General features: G+C 36.7%; 1 protein-coding gene across 2 annotated transcripts in view; it reads left to right on the forward strand.

The window, feature by feature from the left end:
• LOC128996311 (tyrosine-protein kinase Src42A) overlaps positions 1-24927 on the forward strand; it is a 60731-nt gene that overhangs the window by 27239 nt on the left and 8565 nt on the right. For both annotated transcript variants that reach the window (XM_054421554.1, XM_054421555.1), the window contains exons 2-3: positions 18196-18317; positions 19829-19992. In XM_054421554.1, the coding sequence (XP_054277529.1) occupies positions 18196-18317; positions 19829-19992 (286 nt within the window). The remainder of the gene's footprint in view (positions 1-18195; positions 18318-19828; positions 19993-24927) is intronic.

A 24927-nucleotide genomic window follows, 5' to 3' on the forward strand; every position in this document is an offset into this window, starting at 1 on the left:
TAAATTTTGGAAATGCTTACTAAAACATAAGGAGTATTTTGTCTGGTCAGAATTGAACTGTAGGGCGTGGATATGACCGTGCAACATTGTAACCGGACTTGAACTTGTCTGGCCTTGCCGTTCCTGCACCACATAGCAAACAACCTATACTGGTCACCGTGTGTACTGAACATGAACACTAGACATGAACACTTAACACAACCTGGACACAAACATGGACAAGAACACGAAACCTAGTTCATCGTGAACCAAACCACTATACCTTAACTTGAACATGAACAGAAACGCTAATCCTGAACCCAAACATGGACCCTATACCTGACCACTAAACCACAGCTTGAACATAATCAAAAAAGCAAAACCTGGACTTAAACATTAAACCAGGATACTCATTAACAGTAAACCAAGACTTTTCGTGAACACGATCGTCAGAATTGAACACGAGTCACAGTCGCTACCACATTCGGACTGCCAATAATATTTCAAACACGTTTTCAGTTATCACGTAAAATCACAGATAACATTTTAAACCTCTCGATATATGGTGTAAAATATCGGCACATTTTTTTAAGACAGGAATTGGATTTATGGCACAATGTCATCGTGGCGTTTCTGTCATTCGAAAGTGTTTTTTGGTTAGTTTGAGTTATTGTTTTCAACTGTGAACCTGAAATATCTATTTAGTATATTGCGTCAATTAACAATTCCACCTATTGTAGAGGTGTGTTTTAAAAACTTTGTTAGTGATGATAATAGGTTTTTCATTTCATTTTATCATAATTTCCTGGCGGGTTGTAAATACAAACGTCATATAGAGTATCAATTGTTTTTGAAGTTTTCTGACCCTGTCAGCGATAGTGGCATTCTCGGCTCGACGAAAGTAAAAGAGAGCAACAGAGAAATGAATGAGGTCTGTCGGCAAATTTGGCAGCGCGCCCGCACGATACGATGTGTAGCAACGACCACAGAATAATACAACACCGTGGTTTGTACAAAGAGATTCTTGGCCTTTGTTCACAGCTCTTTTATTTTAACTTTGTAGCTCGCAGATTTGTCGGTTGGCTTTGTAGAATGCCTCACACGTTGTAAATAATTGTAATACATATTTTACGCCATTAAAATATGGAATTTGACTATTGCGCTGTCCAGACATCCTCTAGTCTGCGGTCACAACCAATAGAATCGGACTATTACGCTCTTCAGGCAGATAGCAAACTAAAATAGTTTCTAAGATTCAGATGACTTACAAGGTCGTCCAGAGTAGGAGTTTAATTTAAATAAATCACAAGTTCACCTTACATTTTGAATGGCGTTTGTGTGTGTTACATTTTCCTGTTTGACATAATTTTGGATTTCCCACTAAGGGTTTTACGTGATGGTTCTCCGATTTTGGATTTAAACCTGTCAAGGTAGTTTTGCTGGAGATGTTTCGTAGAACGTAGCTCAGACAGTAACCTGTTGTGGGATTTCCACTCCTGAAGAAGGGATATTTATCCCATCGATGGGTTAAGATTGAAAATGGTAATGGTTTGTTACCATTCGTAAGTTTCCACTGTAAAATGACGAATTTATCCGACTTATAGATAAACTGAAATAGCAATAATTGTTCATAGATTTAGTAGTAGACTCGGTGTTCAAAGTTGTGGGATATTTTACTAATAATAGGGACACAAGTTAGAGGACTAGCTTTTAGCCCATTTTTGCCTCTGATGCAAAAAAAATGTTTCGTGAGTAGAAAATTACTGTCTACCAATTTGACTCAAATTAATGAATCACTGAATTTTACAAAGTTTTTACTGAAAAATTGTATGCTGCATTGATTTAGATCGTGGAGTCGTGTAGCAAGTGATGACAATATAACGAATTGTATGCGGAAATAGTTATTTGTGCAACTAGTGAGAAAACTCGAGTTGCACATTATACGTACTTTTCCTACTGTTACCATAAAACAAACAAATTGGTGAAGAAACATAACCTATTTTTACACAGAAGTGAACTTTTAATATAACATTTAATGTGAAGTGACAAATACAACAGTACAACAACAGCTGACCAGCTGATTTACAGCCAGTGCTGCCAACGTATTTCGCGCGCATACGACGTTGCCTGGTAATTAGAGTGACAATGTTAACATTGTCTCACTGATGAGCGAATTAGCCACTTTGCTTTTTCAAATCAAATCAGTGAGAGAACATGTACATTGTTAGGTAACTGTAGGAAAACAAAGTGTTATCAAGTGTTTTATGTATTAATGTACCGTATTCAACAATTAATTAGAATTGTTATTCATTTTTCACCCTGGGAGACTGTTAGATTTCTTATACAGTTCTTTGTCTTGTTGGATGGATGAAGCTACGGGGTGTTTGAAGGACTTGGCTTTCTACGGCCATGGCCGATGTAAAAACCCAACAGCGGATCATGGTGTTGCATTTTCAAGGACTACGGTATAACTGTATCCATGGTAAAATGATCCTTTATAAGAATGCAAGTATTGCTTGCTGTTCAACCTTTTGTTGAGACAGTTGAAGACAATTTTTTTTTTTTTTTAATCATAAGTCTTACGCACAAACCAATCTTACGCATAAGTGTTTACGTTAGAAATTTGTTACGTAAACCATTAAATTTTTAGGATTAAATTTTTCGTCGATCTAATTGATATTTATAAAAGTCAGGTCAAACTTGATTCTGAGCGTCATTTATGCAGTGAGAAATTTAATGCGCTTTTACGTCATAATTTTACTGCTAATAGTTTGAACGAACTTGCATGTAGATCTCGAATACTGTATTAGTAAAGTAATGATTTTGCCAGTGATACGTGTCTATCAATCTTTGCATTGAGTGCTATTGAATGTCGAATAGTTATTTATCACAGTGTCAACAGTCCATTGTTGTTTATATTGACTTGTCACGCCGTGCCAGTCGCCAGTAGTAGTCTTATCTATATTGGATACGTCTTATCTGTTATCATTCCTTCCGACACCAGCATGCTGAAACTGAATCGTCGCTATTGAACTATGATTTGTACAATTTAACTAGTTTGGACAAAGAAACGCGTCATTATCGAAGCCTGTGTGTTTTGCTGTACCTCTAATTTTAACAAGTTCGGGGTTGAGAACAGTTTTGGCAAACACACAAAAATTAGATTATGTGTTTCTAGATTTTTGCGATCATAAATAGTTGGTGTGGTGAAATGTGCTGCTAAATCAATGTTTTCTCAGATTTTGACAGCAATTGCGTACATAAAAATATGGAATAAGGAAAAATAGTGAGGGTGTAATTCAAGATCAGCAAAACTTAACATTGAAAGGAAAAATCGTGTGTTAATATATTGAGTATTTTTGGGATATTGTTACTAAATTTATTTCGAACCTAATGTGGAAAAATCAGCCGAGTTATGGTTACTAGGATTCAAGTAGAGCATACGAATGGGGTTATACTTTTATTTTAATAATGCAGAAATATGTGTTATCTAAAATATTATTACAATTTTAAACCAAAGAACAATACTATCAAATAATTAACTTTTTCCTGTTTTATTGTAATGATAAACAGATTAAATAAATAATACTCTGATGGAAAGTATTGCAAACTTTAACGTAAGTGGTGACTTATTCTATAAATGGACTATTTGTCGAGTATTAGCTATAGCTACGAAATCTTTTCAGTATTTGTTAGTTGATTGTAGGTTTGTGTACGTGACTTTAGCTATCAGCTGATATACTACAGCTGATTCTCCCGATTGTTGCAGAACAGCTGATTATGTACAGAACAAAAGAAAGCGCTCTGGTGCAACTTAGCCCATAAACACAAAGGTCAGCGGTAATATGTATGGACCGTTGTATGCATTAAATAAATGCTTATGGAGTTTCTTTAGATAACTCATTACCACTCATGTCTAAATTCACTTTAAATCAAGAATGTGAATTTGTTGGCATCCATATCAATATTTTGGATTGCTAAGAAACGTATATTTTTAAAATATACATGTACTGTAGTAATTTGAAGGCTGTTGTTTGGTGCTTTTGCGAAGATCAACAATTTTGTGTCAACAAACAAATCTTGTAACTTTAATTGTCGTCACCGACTTATTAAATGACATGGCTTTTAACATGGAACTCGTTAAAATTGGCTTGCAGGTTATAATCAACGTTGTTATCTCACATAGAGCTCAAGATTAATTTCGTTATATTTACTTACAATTAATTAGAGATCATTTGTATTATAGAAAGAATGTAATGCTTTAGTTGAAATTAAATACTAATCATAATATAGGGCTAGATTTCCTCTCTGCAATGATCCGTACAGGAAATAATCAACGTTTTTTATATCAATTAATGAAACACAATTGACAAATCCATATCTTCTTATCAGTTCATTCATATCCTCAAAGTACTAGGCTGATAAGATAACACACTATTTTTATGTTGTAATTGGTACAGAATGATTGTTGTATATCAATTAGTGAAACACAAATCAATCAATGCATTTGATTTTAATTGAATTTTAATCCTTTCAATGCTTCAATCATTGACATCACTAAAATAGTGTTTTATGTCGATAGTAAAATAATAATTATTTTAAATCATTGTTAATCCTCTTAACAATATTTTCACGTCCTCTTACACCACGACAAGCCGGTTTAATGTATACAGTTATTGACAGTATGCTGTGTAGGATGCTGTGTGTGTTATATCGATTAAATAACACAAATTAAATCTCTTCCTCTTATCAGCGCATTCACATCATCCTGCTAATAAACTTATAACACCGCATGCTATGATTCTTAGTAATTGGTTCCAAATAGCGTTTAAAATTACGTTATCATTCGCAATTAATTATCGCTGTTAACATTGTGTTCAGTGAACAACTAGTAGCATTGTAGAAATAATGTCAAGAATAAAAACGTTGTTAAATTGCTTGTTCTATCAGAAAACATGATTAAATATAGGGTGTTGCATAAGAAATTTCAAAGTTGGCCGCTTTATTGGAAAATGTCGGCTCAATTAAAAAAATCTAAATTCATAATTTTAACTGGCACAAAAAATAAAAGAAATTCCCAAATTTGAAGTTTTCTCCAATTCTTGCCGTTTCCGAGATCGCAATGGGGCCTCCTTGAGTTGATCAACGGAGGCCCAACGCTTTGCTCCGAAATATTGTGCACTGCCAGGCACTGCTCCGAAAGTTTGTGTTGAAGCTGTCTTTCGGAGTTGATGCCTTTCGGAATAACGCCTCCTGGATCTCGATATCCAAATAGTCTGGTATCCAACAACCAATCGACGTGGTTCATGTAGAAAACCCCATGGGAATGTCTTTCGAACACCTTTCGGAGTAACGCCTCCTGGAACTCGATATAAAAATTGTCTGATATCTAACAATTGATCGTATTTAGAAGAACCTGGCCTGAAACCTAAAATATTTCTTTTACTACTACTATCTACCGGTTACACAATCAGTGTAGTAGACCGCTTCCTAGACAAGTTGCTGGTTTGTTGTTGACGGAAAGCCTTAGCTCCACGCAACGTGTGGCCAGATGCCAATGTGAGTGGGACACTAATGCACACTTGATTGGACGGCTAGTCGACTACAGTACTTGAGTACTTGTCTGCCGGAAATCAACACTGGTTGTCGGACTGGTGCGAGTTTATGTGCTTTGTAAGCTTAGCATAAGTCCTGCCGTAGTTGAGGTGATGAAGACAGTTAGTATTAGATTGTGCGGAAGAGGTGTCTCGACACCTTTCAACACCGTTTAAAATTTCCGTGTTCAATTACTGTTAATTTTCCTCCGTTAACTACGTCCACTTTAACCTGCGGAAGTTAACTACAGGATTGAAGTGTACATCGGTAAAATATAGGTTGATACAAAGATGGCCCTAAAGGCTTAGATAGACCAAGGACGCCTGATCGATGACCCTGAGATTCTATAGTCACTGACAAAATCCAACAGCTTCAAGGCATATTTGCTCCGGGAATTCTGAGTGAAACCTACAATTCAGTTTTTGGAAGACGATTACCGCATCTGAGTACCAATATGTATTGCCATGCCGGTAATTTCATAGGCAAAAATGATCGAAGTCTTTTGGAGGAAAGATAAGTAATCGTAATCGTATTTGATAAGACAAAAATGGTTGACAATCCTAAGAAAGGCATTCTTTTTTCACCTTTAGAAATATTGAACATCTCAAAATATGTCACCAAATTGATTTCAATGTTCTCTTCGCTTTGTGAACCATAGTGAACCTGTGATCACATCTGCAAATAAGTAAACATAGGACAAAGACCTAGCCATTTCAGTAGTTTCAGAAAGAGAGAATCATTTCAATGACAACTGCTCCTTCAGAATTTCTTTTTTCTATTCAACATACTGAGCCCATAATGATTGCTGATTGATAATCAAACAGTCTGAGACGGATTTGCTTCAGCTACCCTTGTATCGGATACGGCACGTCAATTATCCTAGGATAGTCAGTGTCCAGAATAACGGTGTGTCCAAGTATGCCGTGTCACTTCACTCTCCTTCCACGGACCCGACAACCCGGTTTGTGGAATCCTTACCAGGATGTCTGGTGTAGACGCAGGCTGCTGGAGACGTCGCAATATTGGATGTGTTCAGAAACTGAGTTTTGTTGATTCCAAAGTACCCCAAATGCATTCTTGTTCAAGTTTGTGTCGCACTCTATGGGGGAATCAATAGTCACCCACTACCTTTGGGTCATCCTTCGGAATCATAACTATTCTATTTTCAAGGAAAATGGTCTTTCGGCCTCATCTGCTCACTCGCAAATCATAAAACATCCCAACTATTTTTGATTGACGCCAGTGGAATTTTTATAATTAAGTCTATTCAAACGCTTTAAGGGGAAGTGGCCCAAGCATATTACAGTTTTGTGGATATGCCGGGAATCGAACCCGTCCCGCCACCACTGCATAGCAAAACACCCAATGTTTCTTCTGCACTAAGACTTAAGTAGGCCTAACATCATTGAACCTTTGACTATAACAAATAAACTCCAGTTTAAAGTTACCAAATTGTTAAATTCATCCATTACAAACCAAACGAGTATGTTACTTTGCGATTCGATTTTTAATCTTTACCCTTTGCTATGACCATCTTTGATCAGCCATTACGTTTAACGTGTATGTTTTCTCAGTGGAGAAAATGGCTAGTCCTACAACTTCATTGTCTTGTCACTAAAGTCATTTTCTGTATAACTTCAACACTTATAGATGTGCGATCAAATCTAGTGCTTTTATATGTCTAATCAAAACTAAGTCGTGGAAGTCGTGTGTGCTTAATTTACTTACAGACGATACATTTTTAATTATTATTTCTTCATGTGTTGCCCAGTGCTGGCAATTAAACGACCGATAACCTAGAACAATGACCTAGCCTAATAGTATACTGTAGAGCGGTTGTAATGTTTTCTTTCGGATCTGGAGATATCTTGTACAGTGTTGTAGTGTTGAGGATTTTTTCTGTAGGGTATTAAGTTGTAGAGTTACGACTTATACCTCTGAAATTGGCCCCCTTAGCAATTAAACATTATTCTGAGTTCTTAAAAAATAAAATATAAATACAAAATGTTAAAGTGGCTCAAGGTTTACGAGAAAGGCCTGAATTTAATGCTAATCAAACTACTTAACTATTGATTTGTTGTTATACAGCAGTTGACCGAGAAAACTAGTATTTTAACTATATGATAAACTATAGTTTCACTGCTAGGTGTTTATTATCCTAAACACCTTGGTTTTTTTAGATTGTGAATCTGAATAATATTAAAGCAGAGGGCAAATTAATGTAGCCCAAGGAACTCTCAGTTACCAAGGGAAAAGGTAAAAAATTAACTGTATGCGTTTTTAAGGCATTGACTGTAAGGTTTTTTTTTCAAATACTACCTATGCGGAATTTGATTCCTTCAATTTCTTTGGTTTTCCAATTAATTGTTCGAGAACAAAACTGCCTCACAGTTTAATGATTTTAAATGTATTCGTGCCCAACTCAAATTTGATTATAAATAGAAATTCGCTATGGTTAAAAATCTAAAACCAAATTCGGCTCTAGGAACAGGTTAGAAACTGTCACCTTGTCTAGTTTTTTGGCTAAGCATGTTAAACCGGAATTATATTTGGAGACTTCCTTATGTATAGATTAAAGTTCAGCCATTTTGAATACGTTAGTTTGTTTTACGTATTGCACACTGAATGCTAAATACATTCCGAAAAAGCCGAGGGCTAAGCTTATTGTGGGAAAGATCCTTACCAACATGCTTGTCCTGTAGAAAATCGGCAACAACTCCGAATTTGTGTGTGTGGAGACAATTCGCCAACTCATCTTCGACCGAGAATAGTCGCAGCGTCATCGTGCACACCTTTCACCCCTTTCGCTTGCCAAGTCGCCGCGTGCAGAGTATAGTCCCCACGGCTCTGTAGGCGATGGAAGGCCAGCTGGGAGTTGCTGCTATTGTGTGTTAAACAGTGGTAATTAACTAAGACAAAGCGACAGAGGCTGCGTTGATCAAGTGAGGCATTGAGATCGTCAAACTGGGAACTAGTGCTCGAAATCGATCATAATCCATATAGGGGTATTTCAGTGTGCACTGTCTTGGGTAACGTTTTATCCAGGTTATGGGAAGCCTTTGGTGTACGCAATTTTTAGAAACAGATAGAACCCCAAACGTTTGTGTATGCTTGAGATCGAACCCGATCCTCTAGAACTGAAGCCAGTTATGCTAACTACGCAAGCAACACGTTTTGACCTGATGTTTATCTGTTTTACTTCACAGCCTTCACGAAAATGTTCCAACAGTTATGTTTTATATTCTTTTTAAAACTTAAAAGACTACGCCAAAATTTAAATTGATTTTCCTTTAATTTTTACTATAAGAGTTTTATTTTAAACTATGTTCTTTATAGTATAAACATTGGAAGTAGTCGCCTACGCAACGTGATTTGTTATTGAATTAATTTTAAGTATTTGTATCATAAAAGACGATGTACGATTTTTACATCAATGTTTATTTTAATGCGTTTGTAGAAACACTACCGGTAATGAAAATCTATAATTTATGTTGCCAAGGTACAAAAACAAATCATATCGAATCCTGTATAGTCTCAGGTTTAAGTTACTTTGTGAACTTTTGTTAGATACTCCTTCTTCTGTATTGTTCGTAGTATTATTATAATACCTTGTATTTTTATAGTAAAGCTCGTTAAGAAGGACAGGACTGAAATTCAAGCGTTGGACTGAAAGATTCGCGTAAATAAAAATATCACAGTTATGATTGAGCATTCTGCTGCTTGTCCTACTTTTAATTTAGTTAGCAGTATGCTATCAGACTCGCATAATATAATCTGAATTAATTATGAACAATCAGCATCGACAGTCGTCAAACCGTGTTAAATGACGGAATCTATGACACCATCGATACCTAATTTTAGACTAGGACTGTTGTCATATAATAATAGCTCATGTCTTCTATTACCGTGGTACTCAGTGTAATAAAATCTCTAAACAATGTGTTCAATCGTCAAAGTCATAAAGTAGCAATTTTGCAAAGTTCTCTCCTCAACAAGAGTACCTTGCGCAATCAAATTACCAGCTTGTTCGGAATTCCCAACCTTGCAGGTTCCTTTGCTTCTTGGAATATTTGCGAATTCCGTTCATGTTTCAAGGAAACTTGTGCTCGACTTATTTTTGTAACTTGTTAAGATTGCATCGCGGGATGGATGTTTTGCAAGCAGTTACTGGATTGAAATAGGGTTATGTACTATGTTTTGCGGGATTTTATACTGAATCATGTAGACAATACAGTATTATTGTCCGGTTTTAGTACGAGCTGGATGGTAAATGCTTCGGATTTAATTTTGGGCAGGTTTTCTTCTTGAAAAGCTGTATATTATAAATTTTATGCAAGTATTAACTGGGCTACTGGTATCAATTAATTATACTTTAAAGATGTTGGGTAGTAACCAAGGTTTGGACAGTTCCCTTCAAAACCCTTTAAAAATGATAATGGTGTAAATTCTCATACACAAACAAATACAGCAACGTTAGAAGGTAGGGCAGGTTTGGTACAGCTTGAATTATCTTTGGTGACTGAAGGAGCCATACATATAGGTTATTTTGTGAAATAAAACTTGTGTCGCCCACTTTTCTAAATAGGCCTAGGTAACAACCTAATGTGTGATTAGTAATGCAGAAACCGTAATTTTATAGCTTTGTTGGGCGTAAACGGTTCTGAACGAAAGTGTGGCAGGTGATGCATAACCAGTCGTTTCAACTTTGAAATTTAAACGAACTGGTAATAGGGTTAATTGATGTTTTATCGTATCCAAACCACTCCTGAGCTAAGTACCTCGTTTAAGCGCACTTCTACCAATCGCTGTACATTTTATTACGTGTTGTAAAAAAACAAGTCTAAAGAGTTGCACAAATTTACTACACAAAAGAACATTAAGATAGGTACGGATAAAATCACCCTCTTAATTTAACTAGCAGTACAACAAACAATACGATGGACTGGGCACATTACGAGAATGCAAGAAGAATTTCGTTTAAAGAGTATAGCCAAATGTAATCCAGATGAAGGCGACCAAAACAGAGATGCTGGGACAAGTCAAGGATGTTTAGCCATAGTAAATGATGCAGAGGTCTAAATAACAGTGGTTTCAGTAAAATGTCACCTTCGACATAGATGACCCTTGAAGTGAGTGTAAAATCAAACAACTCGAACATCAACAGTTCCATAGCGGAGCCACCTGTTGGGAACGTTCAACTCTGATATCTCGTCCGCAAGATAATAACGTCCGCACACGTGTGGTTAGCGTGGCCGCGGTGTGATTAGGCTGTCCTGGAGGCTGTGCTGGAGCTGGAGGATGGAATGCCGAGGAACCTGTCTCTCCAGTGAGGGGGGGGGGGTAACTCTCACGGTCTCATTCAGAGTCAGCTGTTTGCTGAGCTATTTTTGTACCAGACGCTTGCTCTGTCGCTCTGTCTGCGGATGATTTGCTGCGACCGCTGGATTGTTCATTGTCAGCGCGGACTTTGTCACTAATTGGTGTATTATTTGTATGCATTCATTCTAAACTGTGTAATTTATGGTCGGTATCAGCTGGTTTGTACTAACTTCTGTTGTTGAGGTGTGGATTTCACCAACGCCAATCACAATATTTGTTCTGTTTATTTCGTGACGCGTTGGTCAGAAGTCCACAGTTAGGCTTGTTAAGTTCATCTCATCAACTAGAAAATTTGACTCCGTTTTAAGAATCCCGTTATAACCCATACGGATTTTTTTTGACTGTATATTATGGTTGGAGGAATTGGCATTTCAAATTGTGCTGCAGTAGAATTTCAAATGAGGTGTGAGCTGAATTAGGATTTCAAAGGCCAAAGTGTGGACTTAAAGCGAGGAGAGGATTTCAAACGACGATATGAAGGCTGAGGTAGGATTTCAAATGACAATGAAGGGGCTTACTGGAATTTCAATGGCAAAGTGTGGGCCGGAGTGGGATTTCAAATGATAAAGAAGAGGTAAAGGAGGATTCCAAACGGCAAAGTAGGAACGTCAAGTATGAATTAAAACGACGGTGTGTAGGATTTCAAATGGGCTGACATGAGATGTCAAATGGTAAAGAGCGGTGAGGAGGGTTTCAAACTGTAAAGAGTGTGGGATAGGACTTCAAACGACGATGTGTGGGCTCGTGTAGAATTCCAAACAGCGAGGTTTTCGCTGAAGTTGGATTTCAAATGTCAGATGAAAAGTTCCTTTCACGACCAGTTGTAGGAGCTCGTTTGATCGGAAACACTTAACACCCCCAGTAATGCACTGTGTTACCGCACTCTTGCAATCTCAAATCGCCGCGACGGCGCCGTACTACGGACGGCGACCTGACCGGCGCCGGCGCGCCCCCGGCATCCATGTAGAAAGTATCATTATCCACTTTCTAGCAAAAACTCCGCTTGTGTATTAGTATTGATAGGTTTCGGTACAGGCAATGCTGCTGGGCTGCAGACTCACAAGTAGGCGACTGGACCCACTGGCCTTGTTGTGGGTGAAGGGTGCAAGTTCTACTAACTGGTGAAGAGTGTAGGTGTTGTAGGGAAAACAAGAACACGAAGAAAACAAGTTAAACAGAAGGTTAAAGATGTTTGGGTAACATCAAACGATCAAACTTCATGTTTGTAAGGAAGGTAGAGTTGCTGCCTGCCCCCTCTGCATTAACACCGACATAAACACGGGCAAGTCCAAAGCATCGATATGGTCCAAAGTTGCGATTGTCCCGACAGAATTGGAACGGGGTTTGTTGGACCAAGGAGAGATTTTTCACGCGAAACTGATTTCGTAAAACTAACTCAACCTAACCAGTTGAGAAAAGCTCTCTCGCCAATTCCTATCTTTCCTCGGCTGTGAGCCTGTCCTTATCTTAAGGATTTAGAAGATTTACAACCCTTTTCACCAAGGTAACACGCAAGAGTGCAAAGGGATGGCGATGATAATCTACCAGTGAAATAATGTTGATTCCTATAAAGATTTTTACACTTTGACTCCTTGTCCTATGTAAATACCAAATCATTTCACAATTTGTAATATCTGGATTCACTATTTTGTTTTTCACTTATGGATTGTGCATTGTTACTCTATTTGTTCAAGAAACTAGGGTTTTTGCTATTGTAAACGTTCAACGTTATATTGATATTGCCCCGTTGTCATATAATACACATACACAACAGTAGAATATTTAAAACGCCGTTTGTATCATTATTGAATCATGATTGAAACGTCACGCTAACCACCAACGTGATTGGGCAAACATTACACAACATTCACAGCAATGAGGCTGTTTTATTGATCTAAACTCCAAAGAATGAGGAGCCGACGCAAGCGCTTAGCTGCACCACTGCGCTGCAAATAATGGATATTTTGATTATAGTGGGGAATTCATTTGTGTAATCACGGTGGATTTCAAGTTATTCATAGAGATATCTTTACTTTGATATTATGCTTGAAGATTTTAATAACCAACGCTCGATGAGTTAAACACGATATAAATTGTTGGTTTTTTTTTAACGGAAAGCAGCAGGATGAATTGGGATAGCAAGGAATATGCGCTAAATTTAGGGCTTTTTCCTAAATTAAGGATATTTTGGTTATAGCGGGAAAACCTATTTTTGTAAAAAATGCTATACATTATAAGTTAGTTATAAATGTATCTGTACTTTTATGTTATGATTACTTATTTTATCAGAAAGATCAGTAAGATTATCAGCTCGAGAAGAGTAAGAAACTATGTAGAAATAGTTTTGAATTCAAACGGAAAACTGAAGATGGTTTACTATTAAGAAAATGAATGGATTGGGATTTTAATGCCAGACCGACTGATCCACGCAAATTTTGAGATTCCTAATTTAAATCAGGGATATTTATGTTACAGCGGGAATGAAGCTATGTTTGTAATTGCGATCAATATTTAGTTATACATATATAAGCCTACTTACTTATATCATACTTATTTACTTTATCAGCAAACGCTGGATAAGAATAAGAAACTATTTCGATTTATGGAACTACTGTATTTCAAACGGGAAACTGCCGGATGAATTTGGATTGTAATCTTCAACAAGATCTGGTACTGTAATATTGGAATAAATTCAATAAAAATCACCAATAAAAATTCATTAAATATTGGTGATGATTTAATTTTAAATTGTATTGGATTGTAAAGTTAGATCTAGTAATATTTCTGTCATCATCGAAGTATTTTTTTTTTCTGAGATGGTTAAATTTATATTTAGTTTAGATAATTTTCTAGTTAATCGCATTGTTTACAAGCTGAAGGTGTAGACACCTTGGATGAGACAATAGACAAGTCCAAGGCCCAATAGCGTACTGAGCTGTCTGTACCGGGAAGTAACATCGCATTATATCGCTGATTTGATTAGCTCAATACTGAAGGATCAACAATCAAATAATCTGTCAACTCTTGTAGATTGATCGCTCCTTACCCGCCGTCTTCTCAGTATACTTCGATCTTCCTGCAATTCATGTCCTCTTTGATCCGTACACTTTCTCTCTGTATTGATCGCAGATACTTGGGAAAAACTTTCATATTTTATCGTGTTTCTTCGAACTGTAAACAGCCTATAAGTTATTGGCTTACATTCATACGTTCTGAGTAATTAGTTGTTGGAGGTGGTTGATATGGGTCTTTTATCATGGGGAAAGTATTCGAATCCGGCTTATCACCTGTGGCTATGGTGTAGGCCGGTGGTTCGAAACCCACCTGTACAGAAAATTGTCTCTTGGGCAAGGTAACTTTGTTCTGGAGATCTTGCTCTGCTTAAAGCCGTACGAAGTTTGACTGAGCTATGCATCTGGTCGGCATCAATACAGTAACCCGTATTCTTATCTGCGCTTTCTGCCGGTGGCTCACAAACTGCGTGAATTATCACTTAAAACTGGCTACAGTATGGGAATTGGATGTATACTTGTATCCATAGTCTATAGTATTACTCGTCGAGACAACATTACCAGCTGGTGTACCGATTTTGAACATACTAAAGCTTTGTCTATAGTGTTATAATTAATTGGCAGAGACAGGATGCAGATTAGGTCACGTTTGAAGTTCAATCTTGAACTCTTATCAGAAGCGCACGCCTTATCAGTTCCAACGTGTTAACTGCCACAGTAACAAGTGCTTATCAGTTAATAGATTTGTCGCCGTTTGTAAATACGGGTTGACGTGGACAGTTAATCCATCTAGACGTCTAGCCACAGAAAAGAAATGGGAGATTTTCCATTGCAGGTTATCGCAGTCTTTTCGCCGCACGCTTTGGAGTAGCATTTGGCGCATGTTCCAATAAGAACAATTCAGTGGCTATAGGCATTGAGTCGAGTTCGCACGCACATTGTTATTTAGTTTTTTTGCTCAATTCACAAATCAAGTTATTAGCTAGATTACCCTTTTAAATTGTTTTAATTATAAGTACAGTGAGATAAACTTATCTGGTCAAGATCTTCCAAGCTATTCCCATTCAAGATTGGTCAGGTCAGGATGGTTTAGGATACCTTTTAACCAATGTATTTTGAAAAGGAAGTATAATATTTTTTTTATTATGAAAGTGAAATACCTATCCTATTCTAACATGATCACATTTTCAACAACCTGACAAAAGGTAAAGAATAACTTGATTTTTGAACAAAACAAAGGAACAACGTGTGAATTTAGGCTCAATGTAAACAAAGACACGTTGGTTGTTCTTCTTATCTAGGCTACGCTATTGCAAATCCTACGGTGAGATGGACCACAAATGATCAAAGCCTCTATTTTTGTTTTATACGGTAAATGCTTTAGCGAGCCTAGCATTACAATGTACTGTTGTGACAAGTTTCTTACACTATATCGATAGTAACGAGGCAAATTGTGAATGGAGTAGTGCAGCGTGGCAGATATCCAAGATGCATACCGCACACGGTTGGAGGAAGGAAACCTAACAGCTGATCTGTTGGCATTTGGTGTCAGTCAGGAGTGCCAACTGCAGCCGCCAAGGTTCTCATCGGTCATCACTGCTGCCAAACTGAACTGACGTCTTGACACTTTCGCTGATTGAGCGGGCTTATGTAATTGACATCCTCAATAATGCACTTGTTCAACTTTGCTATGACTGGGACGGTGGCTTCGTCCTGTAATCCAGCTACTAGGATGTCACGACTTGTGGATATTTATTGGCATGCACTGTGGATGCGATACTCCTTGGTGTGGATTAACGTTCGCTCTAGTAAGTACTACGACTATCCGCAGTACCATCCTGATAATTGGACCAAGGCAAAAATGTGGTTCGGATTCCACTAAAAACTGTAGGTCCCTTAGTTGCCATTAGCTGTATGGGCTTACACAGCTGTGTCTAAGGAATATGTCGGCCTTAGTCACTAACAAGACTACAAGTACAAGATCGCACACACTAGATCGCGCGATGAGTATGAACTACACTAATCCACGGAGAAGTAATACTTCTCTGTGACTAATCTCCATTTATACTTGGCCTTAAATGCCTACTTTGTATTGTCGCCATTCCAATAAAAAGTATTAAAAACCATGAAGTATTAAGTATGTTGAACAGATTGAATTTTGTTTAATCAATGCCTAATTTCTTTCATGAAAGTGTATTTCGGACTTCAAAAGCTCGAACCATTTTATTACGTCAAAGATTCTTTCTGCGTGACAATCAGAATGAAAACTTAATTTCAAACGAGTTCGTTTACTCCGATTGACTGCTTGGTTGCGGTTGAATTTATTTTATCTCTCAATTTGTTTAGTTTAAATTGTTACTACACCATGTAGTTGTTATGCATTTATCCAAGCTAAAGTTGCCTATATTGAATATTATAAACACTGCGATTTTTATATTTTAAACGTCCCATGACTTATCCAATCCTATCATAATCCAAACCTAACTAATATGTCAGAAGAGATAAATTATAGATTTTTGTTCATTCTGAGTCATTTCTGCAATATTTCAGATTTTGTTATCTGGGGCTTTGAAAAGAACTATGACACTCTATAGTCAAAGCTATAAGCAAGTGCTGCACCTAGGCCTAGAGTGCTGTATTGTTTGTTCAGATAAGCGGCATTGGAGCCTACATGCGGCCAATGAAAGTGTTTATCCGTTATTTGAACAAACTTGTAGTTATAACGCAATTCTACTGTAAACTGTTTTGCCACACACACGAGGCGATGAGCTGAGGTTTGTGTATTGTGTGTGTTGTGTCGGTTACTGTGACCTTGAGGGTGGTCTGTGGTCGGATATTGCCCGGCGAGGATTCCCGACATTCCTCAGTGCAGTCACGTGATCACTAACTCTGTGCTGCGACGTAATGAGTTGTGGGTGTCGACCTAGGTGTCGACTGGGAAACTGACATAAGATCGACCGAAATCTGAACTCAACTTTATTCTAGCTGTGTATTATATATCGATGGCAGAAGCATATCTTAAACTTAAAACGTGATTTTTTACAATTAAAATCCCTCAAATGTCTCAAATAGCCTTAAAAAGCTAAATATATGTATAATTTTCCGGATCGTGTAACCCCCCCCCCCCTTGGGGTCTTCCAGTTATGCCTATGGTCGTATGTGATAAACATGCATAGTTTCCGATTGCCATAGTATCAACATATTTACAGTATCAAACCAGCCCCATTATTTCCCCATGTCATTTCAAATACATGACAAAATATTTCTAAAACAGTATTAAAAAATAAATAAACATACCGTTATGTCTAATAATGTGCTTATGGTCGCATTATTATTTACTTTACTAACATGGTACAGTATTTTCAAAATGTCATTTATTTATTTTAAATGCGCTATTTTAAATGGCATCCTAAAAAATTATTTTTGAAGTAAATTTTTAACTGTAAACCTAATTTTTTCTGTAAAATGTTGTTTCTTCTTGAAAATAATGGAAAATTATGGAAATATTCAGTTATTTTGCACATTCTGGTATGATCCTTGGACGTACATTATAAAATCCCTTAAACCAGTCCTTAAGTTATCGTTATTAATATTATATTATTATAGTTTTGGGCATTACAATATTTTATGAAACATGACAATTTGTACAGTATGGGGTTACTTGATCGTGCTCATTAGTCATTATGTACATTGTGTACAAAAGGTATACCTACGACAGCAAATCTTCAATTTAAATTTTTTTTATTACAAATTAAATATTACCACACTTTAAATATTTAAACAAATATAAGCAGATTGAGGCTGGTTAATAGTGATTCGCTGAAATATGAAACTATACAAATCCTGAAAACGTAAAATATTAAATGACTTTTTGACAGTTTCTAGGACTTGATAAATAAATTAATTTATTATTGAGAGTTCTTCTAGAATACTATAGTTGATAGGATTAAGCTAGTTAGCTGAGTGGTCAAAAGGTCGCTGATACTGAGAAAACTGTAGGCCTACTGGGTCTGTAACTTAATATTTTGAAACTACGCCCAGCTGTCCTTGATAAAATGGCCTGAAGTAGGCTAACAGCTGATTTCAATCTACATTTCTACTTCCATCTTCAATTCATAAGTGGGTTCAAATACGCCCCCATAAGCTGTGTCCTCTCAAAAAAATTATAAAATGATTTAAATAGAGATAATATTACTATACAGTATTTTTGAACATTCTTTTTTCTTTCCAGTTGGTATTTCGGGAAGATAAAGCGGATAGAAGCGGAGAAGAAGCTTCTGTTGCCTGAAAACGACCACGGAGCCTTCTTGATACGAGACTCTGAGAGCAGACGCAACGATTACTCCTTATCAGGTGTGCTTTTCAATGTACAATGAAAACTAGTGTTTGCTCAATGTTACCATTCTTCTGGTGGATACATTTTAATTGGCATATCTGAAACTGAATTAACTCTCATAGTTCAATTTGTTATTGGATTTTTAGAGTTCTTTATCTGGAATAGGATTTTTGTATTTTGAGTTTAAGTTCTATTGACCTCCCCTCTGACCTTAAGGTGCTGGGTGGTACAGTTTTTGAACCTAGGCTTAGGGTGAAGACATAGTGGAGCAGCGTGGCTAGATTGTAGCAGAGAACGTAGCTGAGAGTTTTTTTACCCCACGATGGTAGCAGAGCTGCATACGCACGTAGTGGAGCGGTGACGATAGCGAGTCAAAAGGCTGAAGTACAGTACTTTTGAATATAATTTAAAACTGATCTATCTGTCATGAGGGTAAAATGTACTGGTTTTGTAAATGAATGTTTACAGGATGAATTGTGTATTAAATATGTCACTTAATGGGAAAACAGCAGCTTTTGACAAGAATAATTACACAAAATCAATTCAGGCATTGTAATAAATTATTTCTTGTCCCAATCAGGATGGTGTTCACAAACTGACGAAATACTACATTTTATAGTCGGTTTGGCCACTGAGGCTCGATCCTCGAGGTAAAACCCTTGAGGTAAAGAAATCCGGGTAGAATTTCCGAGTGGAGAGGCGTGTTGGTGCAGGTAAAAACTATGCTCCCCGCTCCTACGTACATGTATGATCTAAAAACCGCTTAGCTACACCTTCCTCTACACTCTAGTCTCGCTACTCCACTATGTTTTCACCCTTAAGAGTCCTCGGAGCCTAGCTGATGCATGGGTTTTTTTAATCACAACCCAGATTACAAGTACAGAGAATCATGTATAGGGATACAACAAGCTCCTAAGTTGGCAGCCCTGCTTCCTTTACTTCATTAGCAATCAGCTGATATGCATTGTTTGATTGTTGTCTAGACAGATTAGTGTTATTGGTAATCTATGAATAAGACAATAACAATGTTTTTTCTAAAACACAACCCAAGATAAGAGTGATAAAAATCAAAACAAGAACGTAAAATTAAAATATAAGTTGCGTATTACTGTTCTTTACATTTTATTCAACCTGAGGATGATTAGGTAGTGGGATCTCACCTAAAAACGTAATTGCAAACCATTCTTGGCATAAACTTAATGTAATAACTTAATGTATTCTTAACAATACATACTCTTTGAGCTTTCGAAAACACAATGTTAAATCTTATCCATAATAAATCCTCAATAATTACTAAACCATAATTACAGAACGTAATGCATCAGTGCAAATCAGCTGATCAGTAATGAGGTAAAGGAAGCAGTATTGCCATTTATGAGCTTGTTTTGTACCTCAACAGTTACTTTCTGTACTTTTAATCTGAGTTGTGTTAAATAAAACACCTTATAAAAGTATTTTTATATTTTTACTTACCCAAGCAATCTAGGACCTGTAAATATAACCGTATAATAAAGCTGTTTGGTTCTAGTGAGGGATGGAGACACAGTTAAGCACTACAGGATCCGTCAGCTGGATGAAGGAGGTTTCTTCATCGCTCGGCGGACGACATTCCGTACGCTACAAGAGCTTGTGGAGCATTACAGCAAAGACGCAGACGGACTGTGTGTCAACCTGCGCAAGCCTTGCGTCCAGGTCAGTATTGTACATTGTTCAGTACAGCTTGTTTTTAACGTCCAGTACAATTAACCCACGTTCCCTTATAAATTTGAATTTTTTTCCAAAACTATGCAAAGAGTCCATGCCTTGGGTAATCATCAAAGCATCTAAGTTTACTGCTTAAAAATAACTTATTGAGTAACTTACTCTTTGACAATTCTTCTTTAAAAAATCCAAAATTGGTTTTTAGGGGTATCACAATGTATTCTGAAATGGTTTGTTGACAAGGTTTGATTTTCAAAGTTGTTAGTTGGTTTGTCAGTAAAGTAAAGCTAATGACAAGATTTTTAGATGTAGAAGCAAGGGTCAAAAGCACCTGATCTTGATGCTCAAAAGTTATATTTTCAAGTCTTCCTACCTTTCTAAATTCTTTTGAAATTCCATAATGGATTTTTAGAGTGTCGCTATGTATTTGGTGGTTTGTTGATTTTCCAAATTGTTGCTTGGTTTGTCAGTATTCAGTAACGCTAATGATGGGTTTTGTAGATGTAGAATGTTTTGTGTCCAAGAGGTTGACTGCATATCTGTTCTTGCTTTGCTGCTTGGAAACTTGTGGGTAAATGTAGAATAGCCCCCCTCCATTTGTGTGCAGCACATTTTTTTAGTACTTGTACAGTTTTAGTCTGAATAAACAGCTATTTTTATAGATTTTGTTGTTCTCTACATAGACTATTTTTTCCCCTATTTAATGATTAAGGCCATGTTTGCTTAAGGACTTTTTTGCATCTATATTATGGTTTGATTATCCTTGGTCTATTTGGTTGGCCAACCAAAATATTGGAGGAGTAAAAGCCTACAAAACCAAAAATATAATGTTAAATAGGGTAATGTGGACTGAAATACTGTACTTACAAGAGTTAAAAAACAATGTTCAGTTCAATGTGATGTTCCCCAATGTGCATGAGTTTCAAATTATCAGTTTAAAAAATACCCGAATAAACCGGTTCCTTAAATTGCAATGATTGCTGTATTAAAAAAAAAATTATAGTTTAAATCCCAAGATAAAACCTTGTAAAATGATCGTTTGTCTCATTTTAAAGCCGGGAAAGCTTTATTAGTTTTATGTGTGCTTAAAAGTATTCTGACTCATACAATTTGAATTAAATTTTTGCTCAATTGTTCTATTCTTTAAAAAAATTGATTCTCCTTTATCCTATAATATAGCACATTCCCAAATCTATAATCTACTTGTGGTAATTTTTGTTTTTGTAAATTGTCCAGCTCTCGATCGTTTTAAGTTCTCGACTAACCTAGTAGAAGCTAGATTGTTAAATATGTACATATATTTTTGGGTTAATATGATGTTTAAATTATCTCCCTTTGCTTATTGACTGTGGTCTTAATCCTAAATCCTAATGATATTGTTATGAAATCAAATTAATGGTTTTATGATACCTGTTCAGGGAAAAACACAATTTTTTTCAAATTCAAGGTTTCATCGTTTCAATTTGAAAAAATATTTTTCTTTTAGCATGATTATGCAGCTAACCAATCTACTTTTGTATCACCAAAAAACATCCAACCCAACTTTTTACTAGTAAAAATGTTGACAAAACATTAAAGAATCCAACATCTTGATAAGGATTCATATGAAGAGGGACTTCATTTGTGATAGTGTCAACAAAGTTCTCAATGCGTTTTAAAATAAAAGAGTTGTCTGTAAATTAAGGTCTCTGAGCTCTTTATGCGGCCGAGCAAGCTAGTTCAAATATGAGACCAACACAGTGTTCTTTGCTTCATACTTTACTTATCTACCTGGCTAAACCTGTATGCAACAACCGGTTTTATCATAGTAGCCAAAGATGATGTGAAGGAAAATTTATGCTCCCGCTAAGTATGAATCATGTCTAATTAGGGTCAACCCCTTTATAGTACTTTGTCAGTTGAGATGTATGTGTGCAGAGAAGTGTTTATAAGTATAATAAGGGCCTAAGTAGGGAGTTTGCAATATACTGTTCACAAAACAGTGATTACAGTTAAGGTTTGCTTGACAGTTAAGTCACTGTCTCAGTTGAAACTGTTGAACGATCACAGCCAGCTTACTGTACAAAACACCACAAAATACTTTGCAAATTTTACAACAACTCCTAATTAGTTCCACATTGTCTAGGTCAAAACCCTTCTCACCACTCATAACTGTCATTTGGAAACGGATAGACTGAGGAGTTGATGCCTTACACAAAAATATAATCTCCAAAATGTGTTTCATCCATGGTGAGAGTGTCCACATCTTATTATAATTCATTTTTATAGCCCCAGGATTGCGTAATATGACTAATAATGGTTAAAAACGTACCTTGTCAGACAATCCTTGACATGTTTTATAGTGTCGAAAATAAACTTGCTACATTTTTCGGTGGTTATTAAATTCCACCATCGTCAGGCACACAAAAGGATCCACTTCTTGAGGTGTCGTCAGAGTTTTTACATACATTTAACACGAACACAAAACACGAAACGATTAAATAAACGGTAACAGATAGTCTGACGACACCTCAAGAAGTGGATCCTTTTGTGTGCCTGACGATGGTGGAATTTAATAACCACCGAAACATGTAGCAAGTTTATTTTCGACACTATAAAACATGTCAAGGATTGTCTGACAAGGTACGTTTTTAACCATTATTAGCCACATCTTATATCTTTACACCACTTTGATGAGACTAATCGTCACATACGGATGGCAACCGGTTAGAATATTAGTGGATGAATTAAAGGACACAAATCTCAGATTAAACTAGTCTGACAAGCCGCGACAAGAGCCCATTGGAGATCTTATTTTACGTACAAGCCTCGTTCTATGTGTTGTGTTTTTGTTATTTAGTGTTTGATTGTGTGTGGTTTTACTTGTCTGTTGCTCTTACAGCCGCACACATGCATGCAACAATGGGTATGTTTGTCTTGAATTGATAAATAGTTGTTGCTTAATGTCATGTACCTGCATTATACATTGTGAGCTTCAGATAGATAACAGATTTTATTTCAAAAGTATCAGCCAATCTCCTAGAATTAGAAGAGTCTGTATTTAAAAAAATATGTAATAACCCCACCGTTGATTTTCCACAAGTAAAAATGTTTTCTTTGATACATTGATCTAGAGGAAAACAAAGTTTCCCCATTTATTATTATTATGTATTTTTACATTTTTAAAAGTTGATCTAAATCAACTGTAGAGCTATTATAATATTAGTACATCATTTGGAGGTAGGCCTATTGAAGTGGTTTAAAGTTTGGGACAATTTATAATTTTTTCCCTTATATGGAATAGGCAATCATCCATTTTATTTAAACAATTTTCTTGATGTTGTACTACATTCCAATACAAGCATGAAAATCTGAAGCTGAACATGCAATCTGCACTTTTATGTGTCGATAAACTTATTTCTAGAAGTAGAGCCACTGCCAACACACTTGCTTAGATCTTGTTGTAGAAGGTCTTCTAAGAAGTAACAGAGATATACTTCTGTGTAGTATTTTTTATCCTCCCTTTACATCATAGGACTCTAGGCAGAGTCTGAGACCGTTTTACACATTACTTCAGGCTAGGAGTAGAGCAATGCGGCTCTATATCATTCTGTCATTGGCGGGATTTGAACACAGGACATAACTCCTACAAAACCCCACTCTGTCACTATACCAGCTCGCTCCCCCTTTACTATGCAGTACTTATTTTATGTCTCACCTTCATCCCAGGACGCTAGGTTCTAGCCTGGAACTGTTTTACATATTACTTCAGGCTACTCTTTGAGGGTTGTGGCATTATCACTCACGGCCATTTATGGCGAAGGCGGGATTTGGCCGCACCAACAATTGCTCTCCATCTCTCTATCTTCTGTCTCTTCCACTGCTGCCCCCACTTCTCTGACATCCTTGGAGACACCATCCCACCATCTCTTCTTGCCATTATCACATACATAAAATCCATGGTGATTGGTAACATTTGAACCCGGGACCTCAGGCTCTGAAGCCCTGAGCTCTACCACTAGACCAGCTTGCTTCCCTCTACTATGCAGCTCTAGGATACACAGTAGTAATTCTCTTTTACTGTTCTGAAGATTGCTTTTATAAGCACCGGTGCCTATTTCGACACAACTGATTTGACATGTCTTACCGTGAAGTCATCAATAATGTTGATCTATTTTAAAACTGGAACTTAAGATGAATTTCAACAGAAGAACACTGAGACACATATTACACTGTTAAAGCTTTGTTAGGAGAACTGGAATAAAATTGCGACCCTGTGAACATGCTTGAGATAGGAAACGGGCCTTCAGTTTGCATTTTACGCGCTATGGGCCCCCTTATGAAGAGATATTTGTGCCCCTCTCCCTTTCTCGCAGAGAAATGTTCTACTCCTTGCGCCTCCAACAAATCTAAAACCTCTTGAACTCCTGGGTCTGAGCCCAACCCATTTACTAAAGAGGCCCTGATAGGAAAGTTAAAATAGTACAAAGTAAGTCAAGAGGAATCAAAGATTGTTTGCATGCACTATTTGTCTTCTAGTCAACCGATGTTGTTTGCATGTGTAAAGTTTCAGCTTTCGTGGCAGCAAGTTAGCCGTAAATTGAATATACAGAATGTGTAATTCGATTGCACCCGGTTTCTTTGCTTGGAATAGTTTGCACTGAAATTAAATGCTGTATGATATGCTCTAATTGATACAAAGTTCGAGCCAGACCTGGCTTAAGAAGATTATATTTTTAAGAATATTAGTGAAGGTATAAGATTGGTTTATGATTCTGCCACTAGTTTTGATTTATTTATGGTCTCACTCCTTGTCATGTTTATTTCTGGTCTGAATCTTCTTGTGACAGATCAGTGGTAAATTAAACAAAATAAAACCCAACACCAGTATTTAACATTGGTCTAGTAGTTTTAAAATGATTGTGTAGTTTATAGCTAGGATAGTTT

This window comes from Macrosteles quadrilineatus, unplaced genomic scaffold (genome assembly GCF_028750875.1).
Source record: "Macrosteles quadrilineatus isolate MER2022 unplaced genomic scaffold, UCM_ALF_1.0 Scaffold_6__1_contigs__length_79288215, whole genome shotgun sequence".
Lineage (NCBI taxonomy): Eukaryota > Metazoa > Arthropoda > Insecta > Hemiptera > Cicadellidae > Macrosteles > Macrosteles quadrilineatus.